Source organism: Drosophila albomicans, chromosome 2R, assembly GCF_009650485.2.
Source record: "Drosophila albomicans strain 15112-1751.03 chromosome 2R, ASM965048v2, whole genome shotgun sequence".
Classification (NCBI taxonomy): domain Eukaryota; kingdom Metazoa; phylum Arthropoda; class Insecta; order Diptera; family Drosophilidae; genus Drosophila; species Drosophila albomicans.
The window spans coordinates 578,100-599,775 of NC_047631.2; the positions used below are offsets into that span (position 1 = coordinate 578,100).

Below are 21,676 nucleotides of genomic sequence, written 5' to 3' on the forward strand. Positions count from 1 at the left end.
TGAAGCGCAAACGGTTGTGGTCGAAAAGCGGTGAAGCTGCCCAGACGGTGGCCAAGCCTGGATTGACGGCCAGGAAAGTTCTTCTGTGTGATTGGTGGGCTTAGCAGGGAATCATCCACTATGAGCTGCTCCCCTATGACCAAACGCTCAATTCGGACCTGTACTTAACCGCTTGAATGCAGCACTCATGCAGAAGAGTCCATCATTGATCAACAGAGACCGAATTGTCTTTCATCAGGATAACGCCAGGCCACACACATTTTTGGTGACGCGCCAGAAGCTCCGGGAGCTCGGATGGGAGGTTCTTTTGCATCCACCGTATAGTCCGGATCTCGCACCAAGTGATTACCACCTATTTCTGTCCATGGCGAACGAGCTTGGTAGTCGGAAATTGGCCACAAGAGAGTCCTGTGAAAATTGGCTCTCCGAGTTTTTTGCCAATAGAAAAGCGAGCTTCTATAAGAGGGGCATTATGAAGTTGGCATCTCGTTGGGAACTCGTCATCGAACAAAACGGCGCATATTTGACTTAAATCGCATTATTATAACCAATTTTATGAACAATTGAAAATTCAATAAAAATACCGCAAGACTTTTTGGCCAACCTTATATTTTATCTTAAAACAGAAAAAGTTCCTAAAATCAATCTTAGCTCTAAATATAGTGCTCATCCAAAGAATAACCTTTTCAGTTTATGTTTTTTTTCACTGTAAAGATGGTCGCACGTGACATCTGTCAGAGAATTACCAATTATATTTTATATTACGTATTGAACTGAGGGTTTATAAATGAAAAACATAAACCATATTGCTTTATAAAAATAAGCTTTTTTCCTAACTTTTTTCTCTGGAATTCCGCTTTTTTTAGCTTTTTGTTTTCGCTGATCCAGCATTTTTTGCTTAAAAAAAATGACACCACTGGTTCTAATCGCAGCGTTCGGCTTTTTTGGGGTCGCAATAATGCTGTTGCGAGTGATAGGTTTGTTTCAAGAGTTAAAGCATCTACATATGTATTATATGGTTAATGTTAGAACTTGCCAACCAATTCTTTCGTTCACTTTTTATTTTTTATACAGTACCTGGAATTGGCAATGTGTTTAATGATATCAGACACTTTGCTCTGTACGTGTTGCTGCAGATGCAGGGCGATACTCAGGCAGCAGCACTGGCATAGCACTAATCTTTTTGTTAGTTTTAAACCACAGCGACCGGCACGAATCGCTTTTGGTTTTTGTTTTTTTTTTTAGAGATTCACTGGCGTAACAACAACAACAATTTGTGTTTACCCCGGAGGCGACATTAAAAATCACAAGAGTTTTTGTGATATGTTTACAAAACGAAAGATGAAAATTATATTTCAAAATGTAAACTCTCCTCACCCTTCCTTGAAAATCACAACCATCCTACCTTGGCACTGGTGCTTAAGCTAGCTTATATTTTTCGGACACTACCTTACAGCACTAGACAGTTATTACTAAAGCTTTTACTGATTAATTACTCTCTTACTGACTTTAAAACCATGCAGGCTTTACTATTACCCACCATCTTAATCGATTCTTCGGAGTTTGCTGTTCCGGCCAGCACCACTTACAATTGGTTTCCCTTTCCATTTCTAGTAGAACTACTAACTAAGATAGGCATATATTCTTTCGTATTATGTGCGCACATTACAATAATGTCCACGCTACCCATAGGGTAGAAGGGTATTATAACTTTGTGCCGGCAGGAAATGTATGTAACAGGTAGAACGAGGCATCTCCGACCCTATAAAGTATATATATTCTTGATCAGCGTCAACAGCCGAGACGATCTAGCCACGTCCGTCTGTCTGTCTGTCCGTCCGTCCGTATGAAACACTGGATCTCAGAGATTATAAGAGATAGAGCTATAATTTTCGACACAATTTGTTATGTTTCCACGCAGATCAAGTTTGTTTCAAATTTTTATCACGCCCACTTTCGCCCCCGAAAATCAAAAAAATCGAATAACAAGCGTAATTTTAAAGCTAAAGTTGCGAATTTTGATACATACAGTAATTACAATAGTAGGTATGATTCCTGAAAATTTGGTTGCGATCAGATAAAAATTGTTATTAAGGAAATACTTTTGAATGGGCAAAAACACCTAGTTGCTTTGGCCCTAGTTGCTTTGGCCGCCAATCTGGTACATTGTGCCGTCTATGGTATATTTTGAATGCAGTACTATATCGATATACCAAATATACCATTTGATACATTTTTAGTATTTTTGTAGTATATTCGGTATATTTTGAGAAAAATACCGCAAAATATATTTCTTTTATTCAAAATGGGTAGCGGGTATCTTACAGTCAAGTACACTCGACTGTAGCTTTCTTACTTGTTTTTATATGAATTAGTTGTATATGGGTAATTCCATGGCGAAATTTGTCCCGTGCGAGACTTTTTGCAGTGCACTGCAGTGAAAATAACATAAACTGAAACAATTTTAAAAATAAGTGAATGTTATTCTTAAAGCTCTAGATAAGCACTATATTTACAGCTAAGATTGATTTTAGGAACTTGATCTGTTTCCCGATAAAATATATAATTTCGTTCTTTTTTTGGTTTCGCGTACGAATTGGTTAATTTTTGCAATTATCACAACAGAGAAAAACAAAAAGAAAATACCAAAACCATTCTTAGCTCTAATTAAAGTTATCTAGAGCTATAAAAATAAACTTGTCTTATTTTCAAAATTGTTTCAGTTTATGTTATTTTCAATGTAAAGAGTCTCGCACGGGACAAATTCCGTCATGGAATTACCCATATGTTATGGGGCATTCTTACATCGAGACTGATTATATGTACATACATATATCGACAGCTTCTCTTTTTGGTTTCACCAGAGAGCGGACAGCATGCATGTTGTCATTGCTAATAATTTGGAACTGGGTTGTTGGAACGCAGCTGCAGTTATCAAGCGTATGATATATCGCGCAAAATAACTCTTGCTAGACCGTTTAAAGGTACTGCCGTTAGTACTTCAATTTCAAACAGAATAATGCACGGTATTTTTATGAGTTCTCTTGATTGAAATGGTTCAATGTCAATGGTATCTTGAAAATAATATTGCTTACTCAATTGAGTGCACAAAATTATTGGAATTTCGCATTTAAAATTTATCTTACACCATCTATAAATTTAGAAATTCAAAGTAAACAGAGAAATATTCTCGAACTTTGGAGACCTTACTCGCTTGTAGCTAATTTAGCTCAACACGCTATTACGGATTTTTAAAAGGACGCGCTTTTTATTACTTTTTCAAAGATATTTTTGACAATTTTAATGTTTTGGGAGATATCATATCAATCAAATTTTTCAAAGTTGTCTCTACAGAACGAATATTTTTCGGTGTTGCTAAGTAAACTAAACTTGTTTTCATCAAAGGTACGTTAATTCTTAGTCAAAACAAGTTTTCAATTTTTGAATGCATGACAGTCACTCGTTAGAGCACCCAAAGTCGCAAAGCGTTTTAGGCGTACTATTTATCGAAAATATTTTACAGGAACTTTTACAAACAAATGTCTTAATCAACTCGAAAACGTTTCAAATTGTAGGATTTGACTGACGATTTGAGAATCAATCAAGTGACGGTGATGGCGATGGGTTAGATTAGGAAATTGCACTAGTCGAGGCACTAAATGATATTTCCGATGTGAATGTCGCCCTTGACACTAACTTTGTTGGAAAGTCAGGGTCCAGAGTCTATGAAATAGAAATCAAAAAGAGATCGACCGCCTTTGCCATCTTTTAAATATGGATCGCCTATACCTTTGCCCGTAATGGCTTCAATGGTTTGGGTATTCTTAAAATTATATTCAGCTATCTAGTTTAATATATTTAAGTTTAGAATCAATCAGGGGTGCAACAGAAAACGCTTCCGCTCAATTCCATTCCGTGGTGTTACAGGTGGCGTAAGGGCTGCCAGCTTTTCGATTGAAATTTTCAAAGTGAAGGTCAGCGATGCTAAAATGAAAATTATATGGTGTCACAAATCGATGTAGTTGCATAATAATGACATTGCTTTTCTAAGATGCCTGCTGAAATAATAAAACTGGTATTTCTTTCTTTTTTCGAATTGTTTCTAAATGCGCATGAAAGCAAACGAATTCACACGTTGCATACATCAATTGATAAAATTAATTTTAATTTATAATTTATTTTTCTGCTAATAGCTTGCGACGCTAACCCTTAGCCATTGCCGCCTCTAAGTGCGGTGATATTAAAGATAGTAAAACATCATAATAAGCGAGAGAGTACTGATGCTGTATATACATTTGCATATACATATATGTACAACGTTTGCTGTTTAGGAGTACTTTTGATAAGGAAATTTAGAAGAAAACATAATTAAAAGTTAACTAAGTATACAGATGAAATTACGAAAAGTAGTGTGCATCTAATGCATTAAAATTAATTTCTTGCGAAGGAATGAACTTGTTCGCAATTGTTATTTGTTTATTTGGAAATTAAATTTATTTACTTCTTATCGATATAAAAAACCAAACTATGTAACGTCAAGAATATTCACTTCCATTACCACTGAAGAGTTTCGGAAATATTAAATCCATCACTATTAACTGAATAAAAATTAGAATACCATTTTCGAAATTTTTTAACAGAGGAATCTTCCACGATCAGCTGAGGATTACCACGATAAATCTTATGGTCCCATATATTCATGTCTCGCTCAAACTAAAATTACATAAATAAGATTCATATTTTGAACAGCGCCGAAAAATCAACATACCATTATGCTCTCGCCACATATGAGGATCTTCACGATAGGTGCCATTAAACGGGGAGCATAGAATCGGTGAACCACTTTCTGTAACAAAGGCTCTACGGGTGTTATGGTCTGAAATATTTGAAAACTTCCAAAAATGGGAGAGTGAAGAAAGAGATGAACATATGACGGGCCGAGCTGGAAGCAGACATACAAAAATTAAAATTCGTTAAATGGGCAGATCGAAAATATATATTTACTTGTTTTCCCGTGACATTTATTTTAAAAAATTTAAATTTGTTGAACAAGACAATATAATGACACAGTTTAACTTCTGCAATATGTTTATCTTCTGTTGCACTCCAACTGTAATGCAAAAATAAAATAAAATAAAAATACCAAATATTTATAGAATAAGCAAAGTTAAAGATCTTTATTATAAATGTATATATCATTAAATTGTTAGTGATGGATTGGCGCAGATTTTCCTAAAAATATCTTTCCCGAAATGAAAAACACTCGCGTTTTCTTTTATAACTATATATATTTTACCTTTCGGGTTGTTGTAAAAAACGCACAGAGGGGGGTTTAGTATGACCGCTAGCGAAAAAGTGTAATTCGACAGACGATGTACCCGACGTATGTACTTGCACAGCTTCATATTGTCAAAACTTGTGTTAGTAATATTGGGCCCCTCGGTCTGTGCAGCTTTTCTGATTTCAAAATGCCCATTGCGTTTCACTTTTATTACCTCGTATGGACCAAGGTAATTATTGTCTAATTTCTTCCCAGCAAGGAATTGTGTTCGCTTCACAGCAATTATCGTAAGTCACCTTCTTTGTAGCCATTATCTTGTTTACGCTTTCTGTCATACGGCTTTTATTGCACAGTTTCCTGCAATTCAGCAGACGCAGTTGCTCAGCTACCTCGACAGCAGTGCCCCGCAAATTCTGATCGAACAAATCAAATATTTGCACCGTTCGCTCTTCTCTGTGTGTAACACTTCCAGCACTGTCGAAAGCTCCGCATTTTTGGCCCATAAATTAGCATTGACCACCCGTATGGCCTCGACTAGCGTCTCCAAGTCGGCGATCTTTTGTGCATCTTTGCGTGCGTGCTGCTCCTTGTGCTGCAGCGCGGTGTTTGTGATCTCCAATCGCTCTTGCAGCTCCTTCATGGCCACCTCGTTGTCGCTGCTCTGTTGTTGCTGTTCCAGCTGCAACTTGGCTAAGTCTTGCTGCAATTTTTACTCACACTTATGCGCCTCTACCTGTAGATTCTCGCAGTACGCCGCTTCACTCAATTGGGCCTCGCTCATGCTTGATTGACTCGTTTGAAGTTGTTAACGCGCCTTCTGCGGCACACGCTGTTGAATAGACTGAACATCGTCTACAGTTACGGCTCGCCCAATGGATATATGTACATTTATTAAGCCCACTTCAGGCAAGCATTTGTAAACGGAGTATTTCACAATAGACACATCGGCCCCTCTATCAACGAGGTATGATACCTCAACTTCGTTTAGTTTTATAATTTTTAGGTGCCTATCCGCTTTAATAACTTGAACGGCTTTTATAGCGTTCGGACAATTTAACGAGATATGCCCATCTTCTTGACATTTGAAGCACTTTGTTTTTGCTACGCAGTCTTTACGCACAATTAAACCAACAAGATTGTTTTTTAGCGTTCTGATTACGCTTTCTTTCTTTCTTATAGTCGTTTTAGTTTTCAACTTGTTTTATACACTCATAAACGCAGTATTTTTCTTTTACTTCCTTAAATGTTTTGCAACCGTACATGTTATATTTAAACTCATTGGGAATATTTAAGTCCTTTACTATATAGCGAATAATTGACTTTGTTTCGACGTTACCCAATGCAGCAACTTTTCTCATCTGCTATATATATTCTTGGAAACTTTCAATATCTTGTTTCTTCCTCTCATTCAGCTTTGTACCTCTGCACTTTCGTATTCTCTTTTGAACTCCTTTAGCAACTTGGTTTTTAGTCCTTCATAATTGCTGACAAACTCGGTTTCGATCGCGATATACGTATTTTTGTTTCTCGCTCAACTCGAAGTTATTAAGCCAATATTCCACTGGCACTAACTCTCCACCAAAATCTGGCACAACTTTGGAAAAACCTTCTACCGACACTTTTGGCTCTTGCCGGTCTGTCTCATCCGCTTGTATTTTTAAGTTTATTTGTTGCAAATTCTCTTGATTTTGTTCAATTTTCTGCTTCATTTTCGCCAGTTCGATTTTACTTTTTGTCTTTGTGCTATTGCTGGCAACTTCCAATTGTTCTTTCTTTCCTTCTTGTTTCTTCTCTGTGTTTGCTGCACTATTTCTCACAAGTTCCAACGATTTGATTTGCACTTCTTCGGTCTTCACTGTTTTTCTGCTTCGCAGCATATATAATATGTCTGTCCTTTTTCAACTTTAGTTTTTATACTACAGATGTCTTTCTCATTATTCAAATGCACACGTCCACGAGAAAAACAAAGGTGCTAAAAACAACGTTAAATAGAAAATAAAACGTTCAAATTTTGTTGAAAACAGTTGCTATAACAAAACAAAGGTCGAAAGTTCTATAAAATATTGGAAAACAGATAAATACCTGTTGATAACATATATACCATGTAAAATGTAATGTGAAATTAACAAATTTTTAGCCAAAGTAGCTATGATCCCTAGTAAGTAGGCGTTTTTGCCCATACAAAAGTATTTACTCAATAACTTCTATAATTTTTATGTTATAACAATCAAATTTGCAGGATTCTTAAATACCATTGTTACTATTGTATGTATTAAAAATCACTCTATATTTGTTCTTTGATTTTTGTCGATTTCCGGGGGTGAAAGTTGTCGTGGCAAAAAATATTGCTCTATCGCTTATGATCTCTAAGATTCAGTCTTTCATACGGACAGACGGGCATGGCTACATCGTATCAGCTCTTGGCGGTAATTAAGAATATATATACTTTATAAGCTCAGAGATGCCTCCTTCTGACTATTACATGCATAAATATAATCAGAACTACAATATTTATCACTTCGTAAAATTTTATTACGATCTGACAAAATATTTTAAATTTATTTAACATTTTTGTATGCTTTGGTTGACAAACTAGATATTTTCACTCTATGGTATATTTTGAGTGTATTCAGTATATTAAAATATTTTTCGTATGTTAGTGTGATATTTTTTTAAGAATAATACCAAACTGTTATACTTTTATTGAAAATGCGTAGGGGGTATCTCGCAGTCGAGCACACACGATTGTCGATTTCTTACATATTATTTTAGGATATCGAGTTCTCATAAGACTTATTTAGCCCAAAGTAATATTAATAATACCAAAAATTATTAGTATTACAACAAAACCGAGATTTCATATTGAGGCATCAACCTTCGTCCTTCCGCAGAGAATCTGCTTTCATTCATCGTACCGCAGACTTTTTTACAAGGTGTGAAATCAATATTCTCATCGATGCGGATATTCTTCCGCGGACACTCTTTGGGTAAGAGACATTCTCACTGGCACCGTCTCAATGAGTGTGCCAAAATCCGCTTGCTTGCGCGTGGGTGAAAGACTCGATGAAGGCCGGATAAAGCCTGAATGATATCCTTCATTCAGGGCACTTCTTTCTTTTCTTTTCCTTAAACTGGTGACATTTTGCTGCTATAATATACATTCGCGGCCTCGGTGGAATTAAGGAACAGGGATCTACAAACGTATCGAGACAGCACAGTGCGTTGCTACTCACCTCCTCATGACAAAGACTAGGATAGCTCCAGTCTAGCTATTATCAATCCCTCGCTTGGGTGCAGTTCTGACGGCTGATTTCGTGTGGTTGCATACACCACATTGGCTTTCTATTCAGCTCTTTCAATAGCCCATTTCAGTGTGTCCAATTCCGCAGACTATACCTGAGCAGCGCAATACGTGCAACGGAGTACCCGCAGCAAGTTCTGGGACCTCCACAGAGAACTGCGTACTTGTATTTACGTGTTCCGTTTCATGAATGGGTGTCGGAAACTGCTCACTTCAAGCTCAGTCGAGAGCAGCTCCAACTAATTATCGCCATGCAGGTATTTCCCACGGAGAACCACTGCTTCAGATCCAACTTTCAGCCATATTCGAAATATGAATCCAAACTAGTCAATTTCATTACGCGGTACCACAGCTCATTCAACAGACAAATTTTGACCCGAATGATTCAATCAACTTTTGCGCTTAAGTGCTGTCATTTATTCGATGAAGATGAGTCAAGGTCAACGCTGTCAGATTTTCAAAGTGAAATTGATGAAGGTGCTAAAAAAAACTGTGTGGAATTTTTTCTTTTATATTGACCTAAAAAATATTATACTTTTGTCATGTGACATCGCGTTAGAATCCTGATTGCACTTAAATACTGCAATACTCACGAAGGGTTGCCAGAAATTGGTAAACAGCTTTTGATGCTATTAAATAACTTTTTTCCCGATAACCGGCCAATTTATTATAACTGATTTTTTATCAATTAATTTAGTAAATAAATAAACTTATATATAATTCTGGCTAGAGTGACTTTTGTTCAAGGAGATATGAATTTATAAAAGTTGAAGAAATGATTATTATCAATTATTATTTTTACGTACCTTGCTTTCCAATCATGACGCGCAAAATTAGTTAAGAAATTTTCTTTAGCATCAATACATCCAGACATAAAGCTTTTTTTATGTATTGCTGCAAAATGAGCCAAATCAGCACCATTCTCTGGTATTTCTTGAATGTGACAGTTTACATAAAATTCATTGCGACCTTGATAAACAAATTGTTTCGTTTGAAGTTCATCAGAAATTGGAATAGTCCATGGCTGTTCCAAATCTTCCACATTATACCAAATAAATATATGATCATTAACTTCTGTGGATATCCATTTCTTTACTTTAATAGCTGAAGGAACTAAAATGTGGAGAACATATGTATATATTGAAAAATAATGAAAATGTATTTTGAAAATGCAGCACATACCACACGAACTGTAAGGAATATTTGTGCATCTTCCATCGATACCTCTAAAACTCCATTTATGAAAAGGGCACTCGATGTTATCCCCAACAACTCGACCGCTAAGACCCATATTAGCTCCCAAATGCGGGCAATAAGTATCAAGAACGTAAACTTTATGCGCTTGTGTTCGGTAGACTGCGAAATGCTGCCCCAAACATGAAATATACATTGATTTTCCGGCACTAAGCATAGAAGATTCCAGAACTCCATACCATCCATTGGGATAGGGAGGTGGCAGATCCTTAGTTTTAGCTGATCGATTATTTTTGAGTCGGTTTATCGCCATTTTTTTGTTAATATTTCTGATGTTTTTTTCAGTTTTTAAAATTTGACAATCAGGAATTCTATCTAAATGCTTGAAAAAAGATTTAGTAAAGAAGTGATGCAAGTTAACTACTTTAATGATTTTTTCAGAGGAATCTATTTCAAATATAGTGAAATACATATGTATGAGTAAAAACACTAACATTTAATCGCAAAAACATTTTGTGACATACTATATATACAAAACATATGCGCTTACTGTACGTTACTTAAGTAAGCCCCATTTGGCATATAAATAAAATAAAAAACAAGTAAGAAAGCTACAGTCGAGTGTGCTCGACTGTGAGATACCCGCTACCCATTTTTAATAAAGGCAAAATATTGCGGTATTATTTTCAAAATATACCGAAAATACTAAAAAAACAAAAATATACCAAATGGTATATGTGGTATATCGGTGTAGTACCGCACTCAAAATATACCTTAGACGGCACATTATACCAGATTGTCACCCAAAGCAACTCAGACCCCTAGTAAGTAGGCGGTTTGCCCATACAAAAGTATTTCTTTAATAACTTCCAAAAATTTTTATCTGATCGCAACCAAGTTCTCAGGAATCATAACTACTATAGTTATTATTGTATATACCAAAATTCGCAACTCTAGCTTTTAAATTACGCTTGTTATTCGATTTTTTTGATTTGCGGGGGCGGAAGTGGGCGTGGCAAAAATTTGAAACAAACTTGATCTGCGTGCAAACATAACAAATGCTGTCGAAAAAAAAAATTATAGCTCTATCTCTTATAGTCTCTGAGATCTAGGTGTTCATACGGACGGACGGACAGACACACAGACGGACATGGCTAGATCGTCTCGGTTGTTGACGCTGATCAAGAATATATATACTTTGTAGGGTCGGAGATGTCTCCTTCTACCTGTTACATACATTTTCTGCCGGCACAAAGTTATAATACCCTTCTACCCTATGGGTAGCGGGTATAAAAAAATAATAATTTATTAGTTAACATCGGCCAATATATTCAACGTTTGCGTAGCTAGTGGCGATTGAAGTTTAATCTATATTATGCGTTGATTTATTAACTTACTTAAACCCAAACGAATTCGAATTTTCATAATAAATAAGCATACATATCAACAAGTAAGCATACATTTAAAACAAAACGCTGTTGTGATTGCACATGTTATGTTATGTTTATGAGTAATGGTCAACATATGTTAGTATGTAAATTTTGGAAGTTATTAAAGAAATATTTTTATGTGGGCAAAAACTACTTACTAGAGATATTAGTTGCTTTTGCTGACAATCTGGTATATTTTGCAATTCATAGTATATTTTGAATGTAGTACTGTATTAATATACCCAAAATAGCTTTTGGTATATTTTAGTTTTTTTGTAATATATACATATATTAATTTTGCTACTTGTCACTACCCCCTGTGTATGATGATTCCTGCACTTCTCTTAAGTGATAGAGATTGTATTTTGGCCGGATATTTGCATGTTTTTTTTACTATTTAAGGACCTTAAGAAATAACGGGCACCATCTAACAACTTAAGCACGACAAATGGGCCCTCGAGCTTAGGATCTAATTCATGCTGATCATTTTATACTATTTGAGCCCATTGCTGATGAACTCTTTCCTTTTTATATTGAGCACTCTTAACAAAATTTTCATTCGATTTTTATTCTGCATTTCTAGAATTGACTTGATTTTCATTATTTATAGCCAAGTGGCCTTCCTTCTGTAGCTATCAATAGCTTTAGTGCGCTGAACTTTGCCACTCGGTTAGTTGTGCAAGTCAGGACCAACTGAACCTCTTGTAAAGCTTCCCTGTCATGAACGCTCACTTGTTTCCACTGCTGTCAACAAACTCTTCCACGTGCTCATAACACGCTCAACTTGACCGATAGCTTGACAGGCACCTGTCGCTATTAAGTCAAAATCAATTCTATTTGTCTTACAAATCTTTTGAAATTCGCTATTTGCAAAACTTCTTCCCTGATATGCAATAACTCGAATCGGTACTCAAAAAGTGATATGTCTAATACCTAAATTAAAAGTTGCTATAAATAAACAAACTTGTGAAGGCATCTATTTATACTATGACATACTACTTTATACCATTCCTTTAACTTAGTTTGCCACTAATATCAATGTAAAATGTGTGCTATGATATCTCTATCTTAGGTATTGTATGCAATTCCATTAGCATATTGCCTGACAGTGGCTTATACATTTTACAAGTCATACAATTTTAAAAATTTCCTTTATATTTTCATACCAATATTGTCTTTAAACTTTGTCTAGAGTTTTCTGCCAGCCCAAGTGCCTTATTGCCTCATGCCCATGGTTAATTACGAACAACCTAAATGTGCTTGGTACTATAGGTAAACACTTGGTTTTGCCATTTCTCTGAATCATGCGATAGAGCAACCTATTCAACCCTGAAATAATTGCTATCAAACTCTCATCGCGTTGCTGTTCTGATTTTCAATCAAATGACTGCATATATGCCAACTATAGTACCTAATTACAATTTGTGTGTACCACAAATTTTCTTCCACTGAGATTATATACGCTAAAGTTTTTAATTGGTATGAGTAATATTTTGATTCTAAAGGCAATGTGCATTTGCTAAAATATGCTACTACTCTACGTTTACCATCTATTCTATGTAAAAGCTGGCACCGCTTGGCGCTTGGCGCTTGTATATGTATGCAATTCAATTGGGTATTGAGGATCGAACAGGGTTAGTACCAGTTCACTTATGAGTATACGAGTTATCTATCGACGAATTGGCTCGTGTTCCTTCTTCCAAACACACTTTTTTAGTTTTGAAACCAATTGATAAATTGTTTTCATTTGCTCGGGAAAACCCAAATATCTTAAATATGATCCAAGCCTCAATTGTTTTGAAGTGTTAGGCTTGGATAAAACGGACAAGGCTTCGAGAATTTGGATTTAACTCTCCGTCTTCTACAAAAAAAACCCCTGTGCGCAGAAAGTCACACTTTTCTACATTAAGAGAAAAAAAATTGACAAAACATTTAACATATTTTTCAATCTGTCAAATGCCTCCTCCCTTATTTGCAACAACTAACACATCATCAGTGTACTCCATCTGCTGCATAGGAATTTGCTAAGTTACCAAAAACACGAACAATTGCACGCTGAGAGACCGATGACTCGTTTTTTTAGTCCAAATGGAATAATAATTAATAATGAACAACAAAAAAAGAGATTTTTAAATATGCATAAAGGCAGCTTCTACAACTCACAAGGATTTTTTCTGGGCTCTGAATTTCTGTGGTTCTGTGATTTCCCAAATCACTAGTGGATTTCATTGATACCCCTGATAGTCTTGACACTCCACAATAAATGCCTCAGATGCTTTCTTCTTATTTATTTATTTCAATTATCTTTATTGATGCTTATCTTCTCTTTGCCGATATGAGTGCGGAATAATAGGTTGTCGATTTTTTCACTGGAACTGCTGATTTGATATCCACATACATTCCAGTATTGGTGATTCGATGTGCTTTAAAATTTGTTTGTGCTGGGAACTGCGGAACGAAAAACGCCTCCAAAATTTTTGCACTGCACTATGGTCTAAAAGCCCATATTTTTGGCATAAACTCTAAAAATGGACATAAGATTCTAAAAATTTGCACAAATATCTGGGAGAGAGAAAGATATAATTTCGAACAAAAATTTTGTGTCAATTTGACCACGCCTTCCCCACGCCCCCATATAACCGTCCATATGAAACACTGGATCTCAGAGACTACAAGAGATAGAGCTAAAATTTTTTTTTCGGCAGCAAACGTAACAAACGTTTGCACGCAGATCAAGTTTGTTTAAAATTTTTGCCACGCCCACTTCCGCCCCCTCAAATCAAAAAATCGAATAAAAAGCGTAATTTTAAAGCTAGTTGCGAATTTAGGCATATACAATAATTACTATGGTAGTTATGATTTCTGACAATTTGGATGCGATCAGATAAAAAATTGTCAAAGTTATTAAAGAAATACTTTGAGCAGCGCTGCATGAGAAAACTCATAAACACCTGGAACATGTATTGTTATTTCAAAAAGGGGCAAAAACGGGCAAAAACCATTACTAAAAATGGATTCTATAGAGATTTGTTAAAAATATTACGTTTTTACCTTTAAGGCACTTGGAGGCACTTAAAAGAAAAGCTTCACAGAACACATGTACTTTTGTTAGAATAAGCTAGAACAACACATTTGCAACACATTAGACAAAACAACACAAACATTTAGAAATATAGAAAAACGTTTAGTAACTATTAATTTACATACCTTGACCTTTATTTTCCATTTACACACTTTTAACTTTTAGTATTTTGTTCAATTGATTTACGAGCTGCAAGTCGTCAAAATTTTCGCGGGTTTTTTGTCTAAAACAAAACGACACTGAACAGCTGACTTTAAAAGCGCGCAAAAAATTAGGGGTATTCCCCAAAAAATCTAATCAAATCAAAAAAAATTAAACATTATTTCACAAAAAAAACAAGTAAGAAAGTTACAGTCGAGTGTGCTCGCCTGTGAGATACCCGCTACCCATTTTTAAATAAGGGCCAAATATTGCGGTATTATTTTCAAAATATACCGAAAATACTAAAAAAAATACTAAAAATATACCAAATGATATGTTTGGTATATCGATACAAGACACCATTCAAAATATACCACAGACGGCACAATGTACCAGATTGTCGCCCAAAACAACTAAAAGTAGGCGTTTTTGCCCATACAAAAGTATTTCTTTAATAACTTCCACAATTTTTATCTGATCGCAACTAAATTTTCAGAAATCATAACTACTATAGTAATTATAATATATACCAAAATTCACAACTCTAGCTTTAAAATTGCGCTTGTTATTCGATTTTTTTGATTTGCGGGGGCGGAAGTGGGCGTGGCAAAAATTTGAAACAAACCTGATCTGCGTGCAAACATAACAAATGCTATCGAATTATAGCTCTATCTCTTATAGTCTCTGAGATCTAGGTGTTCATACGGACAGACACACAGACGGACAGACGGACATGGCTATATCGTCTCGGCTGTTGACGCTGATCAAGAATATATATACTTTATAGGGTCGGAGATGCCTCCTTCTACCTGTTACATACATTTCCTGCCGGCACAAAGTTATAATACCCTTCTATCCTATGGATAGCGGGTATAAAAAATCGTTTATGCCAAAAATTTGGGCTTTTGGACCATAGTGCACTGGCGTTTTTTGGAGTTGCTATTGACTTCTTCTTCCTGGTATAAGATCAGCAAACAATTATGTACTTTAACACTACTATCATGCAATCAAATGCAAACATAGTTGTTCTTGAGATTTGCTTTTGATTTTGCAATGCAGATGGACATTTACTCTAATCTGTGAGTGCGTATGTACATATAACGTACAAAACCAGCGCATATAAATTTTGCGATTCGTTTAATACAATATAAATCCAATAATAATATGTATAAACATCGAATTATTTGTGTTTGTTGAACCAAAATATGCTTAAAAAATGTTGTTGTGGTCAGTGTTTTTTTTTTTGCTGACTGCAAACCACATGTTAGTAAAACCCAACTCCAGCAATTCATATTTAATCTAATTGGAGTAATTGATTTTCGTGCAGCAGAAAATCCAGAAACTGAAATTCTCCAAAACAAAAAAGGAGAATCCAGGTACAGTTGACAAGCAATCACAAACAAATTTATTTGCACACAATATTTCAAAAATCAAAACGTAGCAACTAAAGCTTATCGAAGAAATACATGTACATACATATGTATGTATGTGTACAATCTTAAACATTTTCAATTTATTTGAAATACATATTGGTATTTGTAAGAATTTGTCATTTGTTACAAAATTTTAATAAAAATGAATAGTACGATAGCAACCGAAAATAAATCGTGTTATCGTAGATTTTTTTTATTTAAAATTTTTTATTATTATGGAAATTTTTTTGACTGAATTCAACTTACCTTTGTCCAGTTAAGAGGCACAAAAAATATCCAGTAACATAAAATTATCAAGCTAAGTACTATTAGAAAACAATTTAAGTAATGTTGTAAACTTATCACCATCCACTGATCATCTTTGATGAATGAATTCACTTTAAACAGTACTAAAAGAAAGGAATCATGAAGAAAATGCGTCATATTTATAAATTTAACTACACAACAAAATTCGGTCGGAATACTATAAAAGTCCGGCTCTCACAATATGTACATATATGGATTTATTAAAGTCAATTCTCGATTGATTGTGTTGGTTTTTATACGATTGGTTGACTCTATATGCAATAATGCAAACCAGTAACGAATGTCGTATTTAAAACATTTATTTGCAAGTATAATATGTATGTATTTGAATTTGTATTTGACGATTACTTTTTACAAGGTTTAAATGTATGTACATATTTAATTGATTGAAGGGTACTTGGATCTAGATATACTCAGAAAATATCTCCACGTAAAAATACCAAAAGTATGTACATATGTACATATATGTATAAAGAGAGATTGGTGAAGAGTAAAACCTTCCGATGCCTTATTCTATTAGCGCTTGAGTAAAAGACAGGAGCGCACAGTGGGCGATTTGGTCTCGCTAGCGGCATTTAATTCAAAATTTCAAATATTTCACATATCGATAGCAGATGCTTTGATTAGATTTTTAAAAGCTTTTTAAAAGCTCTACGATCAGCTGATCATCAGCTGTGAACGGTCAAACACACCATATGATTTTGCAAAGAGCTTTACACAATTTTTTCTCTTTGCGCGCATTGAATTTGAGTTCCTCGGAAATTTACAATTTTTAGTGAATTTGTTAGAAGTTTGGTTTTTTATTATATTCAAGGTATGTATTCTCAAAAAAATCAATGTTTGTGACCGGTCTATAAATGTGTAGCTCATAAAACGTAGTGGTAATTCAGTGTATTAACAACTAGCCCGGATTAGCGTACACCTGTCTTTCGTGGAGTAGAACTTACCTGATTCCACTGGATTCAGTCTAACTCTTTTATTAGCCGAAAGTGTGAGTCAGTGGCGTCCAAAATGTGTAATATCAACTGCTATTACCTGGTAGCCTTCAAACTATGGTACTTTTTATGCACAGTGTTAGTACCAAAAAGGGATCTTTTTTTAGTATGACACTCAGAAGTCATCCCATTTTTCCCACCATCCCATCATTTTTAGATAAAGTTTATATATGAAATATGTTAATTGGAGTTCAAATAAAATACAAGTACAACAAAATTTAAAATTAAAAAAAAAAATTAAAAAAAAAAATTTTTACTTAAAAAATTCTATGATTTTTCTCAAATCAGTGAACAAAACCGACTGAAGACATCTATTTTAGTTTAGAAGTTATTAATTAAATGCCGCTAGCGAGACCAAATCGCCCACTGTGGAGCGGGAATGTATGTTGGCGAACATTTTTGTGTCGCACTTTGGCGCAATTAAATTATAAAACTAAGGCAACAAAGACCAAACTGCAGCAGCCGTTTTCGCCATATGTATTACATAATTTCTTAAATAAATTCTAAGATTTTTATCTGACCGCATCCAAATTTTCAGTAATGATAAATAATGTTGTGAATGATAAGTGTTGTTTGTACTTAAAATTACGACTCTTCGCATTACGCTTGCTATTTGTTTTTATTTTTTCGGACAAGTTGTTCGGATGTGGGCGCTGCAAGAAAACTAAAATAAACATAATCAGCGTGCAAAAATAACTAGTGCTGTCGAAAGAAAATTAGAACTCTATCTCTTTTAGTTCCAGATATCTAGTTGTATTTACGGACTGATCAAGATATGTATTCCTTTCTATACTGGTAGCGAGTGTAAAAATTTGGTATAAAATATACCAAATTATTGCACCGAGCTATACTAAAATAAACTATAGGCGGTACCCATATTCAATAAAAGCAAATCAGTTATATTCTTAAAATATACCAAATTAATGCACCGAGCTATACTAAAATAATCCATTCAATAAAAGCAAATCAGTATTATTCTTAAAGTTGATATTAACTCTACTATAAGCAATGTATGCGCTTATGCTTTTACCCTCCCAATAAAACAATTGGAAAATGCTCGGAATAGGCACACAAAAGAAACCTTTATTGGCACTTATATCATCCCGAAAAAGATCTTTTCAGACACTTATTATCAATAAAATGTTGAATTTATTTTTTTATTTTATTTAAAAAGTAAGATCTTCTGAAAAAAAGTAATAAGTTTGAAAAATATATAATATATAAAAACATTTAAATATACTTACTATATATTATATATAAACGTTTAATTCTTTTTGTTTTACTTATTTTTTCTGTTTTCTTAATTTAAAGAAAAACACATTAATTTAAGAACATATAATATACATTTGTTAAAAGATGGACAAAAAAGTCAAAAATTGTAAATACAACAATATCTTCTCATTGCTCATAACACACTTTTTGGTGTTGGTGCCCTGGCACGAATATTTAGCGGCAGTCTCATTCATGAAAATTTTCCTCCCATTGTGCGCACAATTTTGGGAGGATTCCCGCTGCCTACAAATATATGTACCTATTAATTTGGTATATTTTAACCATAATATGTTCGGATATTAATATATGATTCCAAATATAGCATAGAGTACTAAGCATACCAGCCATCAGCCAAAGCAGGTAAGACCCGATTGCAGTAGACATTTTGCCCATACATGGGAATCATAAATACTGTGGTTATTATTGTATCTACAGAAAATTGCGACTTAAACTTGAAAATTACGCCTGTTATTCAATATTTATACCCGCTACCCATAGGGTAGAAGGTTATTATAACTTTGTGCCGGCAGGAAATGTATGTTACAGGTAGAAGGAGGCATTTCCGACCCTATAAAGTATATATATTCTTGATCAGCGTCAACAGCCGAGACGATATAGCCATGTCCGTCTGTCCGTCTGTGTGTCTGTCCGTATGAAACACTGGATCTCAGAGACTATAAGAGATAGAGCTATAATTTTTTTCGACATCATTTGTTATGTTTGCACGCAGATCAAGTTAGTTTCAAATTTTTGCCACGCCCACTTCCGCCCCTCAAATCAAAAAAAATCGAATAACAAGCGTAATTTTAAAGCTAGAGTTGCAAATTTTGATATATATAATAACTACTATAGTAGTTATGATTCCTGATTGGTTGCGATCAGATAAAAATTGTCGAAGTTATTAACGAAATACTTCTGTATGGGCAAAAACGCCTACTTACTAGGGGTCTTAGTTGCTTTGGCTGACAATCTGGTATATTGTGCCGTCTATGGTATATTTTGAATGCGGTACTATGTCGATATACCAAAGATACCATTTGATATATTTTAGTATTTTTGCAGCATATTCGGTATATTTTCAGAAAATACCGCAAAATATATTTCTTTTATTCAAAATGGGTAGCGGGTATCTCACAGTCGAGTACACTCGACTGTAGCTTTCTTACTTGTTTTTATTTGCGGCGAGTGAGTTTGGCAAAAATTTGAAACAAACTTGATCTTTCTAAAAAAAATAACAAGAGTTGTTGAAAAAATATATCTATCTCTTGTATTCTCTGAGATCTGAGAAAGACAGACAGAAAGGCAGAGGAACAACGTACGATTTGGTTGTTGACGTCGATCAGTAATATTATATATGTATGTATATAATAATTATACTTAATGGGGTCAGACAGCGGATTTCAAAATAGAAAACGACTGCATTACTTTATTGAAAATTAAAGAGCAGTTTTAGTTAGTTTTACCAGTTGCTTACACAATTCTGATGACTTATTTAAATCCTTGGAAAATTCTGAATGTCTTCAACTTTATTGAAGGGTTTTGGTGGTAACATTAGATTTTAACTTCTATGAAAAAGCTGTCTTTGTGCTATCACATCCGTTAGAATGCTTAGAACCTTAGTATTTTCAGCTTCCAAATTAAATAAAGCGTTCCTTAAGATCTACAAAATATATAGTATAGTATGTTTACATATCGATCGGATGTCAACTGCACACAGTGTTTTGCATAAATAATATTAAAAATACATTGTAACATTTTCTCATTATATAAACAAAAAATTAGGCCTAAGTAGAGTTCAAGTGTAGAGTACTTTGAACACACATGCTATGGACAGCCAGAGTGAAGAGTTAGCATGTCTGCAGGGCAACCTCATTGTCACCAAGTGGATACGATGCGCTCTCCCTTACGTAGCAACGGTCTCGCCGCTACTCACATATAATATTAATAGTATTAATTTAATACATAGACTAATACCGACTGCTTCACTGCCGGACAGCGCAGACTTAGCTACATATGTAATATCAACACTAATGTACTTAACTTAAGAACAATTCAAATAAAAAATGAACAAGACTGGACGTCTTGGTCCAAGGCAAATCAAACGTCTTTTGACTTATTCTACACAGCGACCGTGAATATGGTGTGTTACCTGAAGGACAACAACAACAATAATGCATTAACGCAGGGCTGGATGCAACATAAGAAGAGGAAAGAGAAGATTGATTGATTATATGACTACAAGGATATGCCACAACACAAAAACAAGTAAGAAAGCTACAGTCGAGTGTGCTCGACTGTGAGATACCAGCAACCCATTTTGAATAAAAGCAAAATATCACGGTATTATTTTGAAAATATACCGAAAATAGTACAAAAATACTAAAAATATGCCAAATGGTGTATTTAATATATCGATGTAGTACCACATTCAAAATATACCATAGACGGCACAATATACCAGATTGTCGGCCAAAGCAACTAAGACCCCTAGTAAGTAGGCGTTTTTGCCCATACAAATGTATTTCTTTAAATTCCACAATTTTTATTTGATCGCAATCTAATTTTCAGAAATCATAAATACTATTGTTATTACTGTATACACTCTCTAGCTTTAAAATTACGCTTGTTATTCGATTTTTTAATTTGCAGGGGCGGGAGTAGGCGTGGCAAAAAATTTGAAACAAACTTGATCTGTGTGCAAACACAGCAAATGTTGTCGAAAATTATAGCTCTATCTCTTATAGTCTCTGAGATCTAAGTGTTCATACGGACGGGCGGACAGACGGACATGGCTAGATCGTCTCGGCTATTGATGCTGATCAAGAATATATATACTGTATAGGGTCGGAGATGCCTCCTTCTACCTGTTACATACATTTCCTGCCGGCACAAAGTTCTTCTACCCTTCCTTCTACCCTATGGGTTACGGGTATTAAAAGTCTAAGTAAGTCGAGTGTGAGTGATGTGTAGACGCGGTGGCGCAAAGAATAAAATATAGTAAATAAAATAATAGCACATATAACTGACAAATATACACTAAAATGCCGACATCTGCGTGTGCAACTGCACAAAAGTTGCAGTTCGTTCTTAATTACAGTAGAATCCGGTCATAACGACTCCGCTTATAGTGTTCGTCCGGTTATTGCGACGAAAACTCGATGGCTTGGGTGGTCCCCATACAAACTTATTATAGTAAGTCTCCGCTTTTAGCGACAAACCGCTTATACCGACGAAAGTTTTC

At 34.8% G+C, this 21,676-nt stretch overlaps 2 protein-coding genes across 10 annotated transcripts in view; one reads left to right on the forward strand and one right to left on the reverse strand.

The window, feature by feature from the left end:
- Nucleotides 1-21,676, forward strand: part of LOC127566109 (uncharacterized) — a 117,789-nt gene that overhangs the window by 6,689 nt on the left and 89,424 nt on the right. The gene's annotated exons all lie outside the window — the stretch shown is intronic.
- The window catches only part of LOC117573149 (cholesterol 7-desaturase nvd), a 40,385-nt gene continuing 23,170 nt past the window's right edge, over nucleotides 4,462-21,676 (reverse strand). Inside the window, exons 1-7 of one of the 9 annotated variants that reach the window (XM_052007678.1) lie at nucleotides 16,517-16,570; nucleotides 16,169-16,251; nucleotides 9,765-10,158; nucleotides 9,389-9,695; nucleotides 5,005-5,110; nucleotides 4,769-4,942; nucleotides 4,462-4,713 (exon numbers count right to left, since the gene is read on the reverse strand). In XM_052007678.1, the coding sequence (XP_051863638.1) occupies nucleotides 4,555-4,713; nucleotides 4,769-4,942; nucleotides 5,005-5,110; nucleotides 9,389-9,695; nucleotides 9,765-10,158; nucleotides 16,169-16,251; nucleotides 16,517-16,544 (1,251 nt within the window). In that variant the 5' untranslated portion in view covers nucleotides 16,545-16,570 and the 3' untranslated portion in view covers nucleotides 4,462-4,554. The other 8 variants (XM_052007677.1, XM_052007680.1, XM_052007681.1 and 5 more) reach the window with 8 other exon arrangements.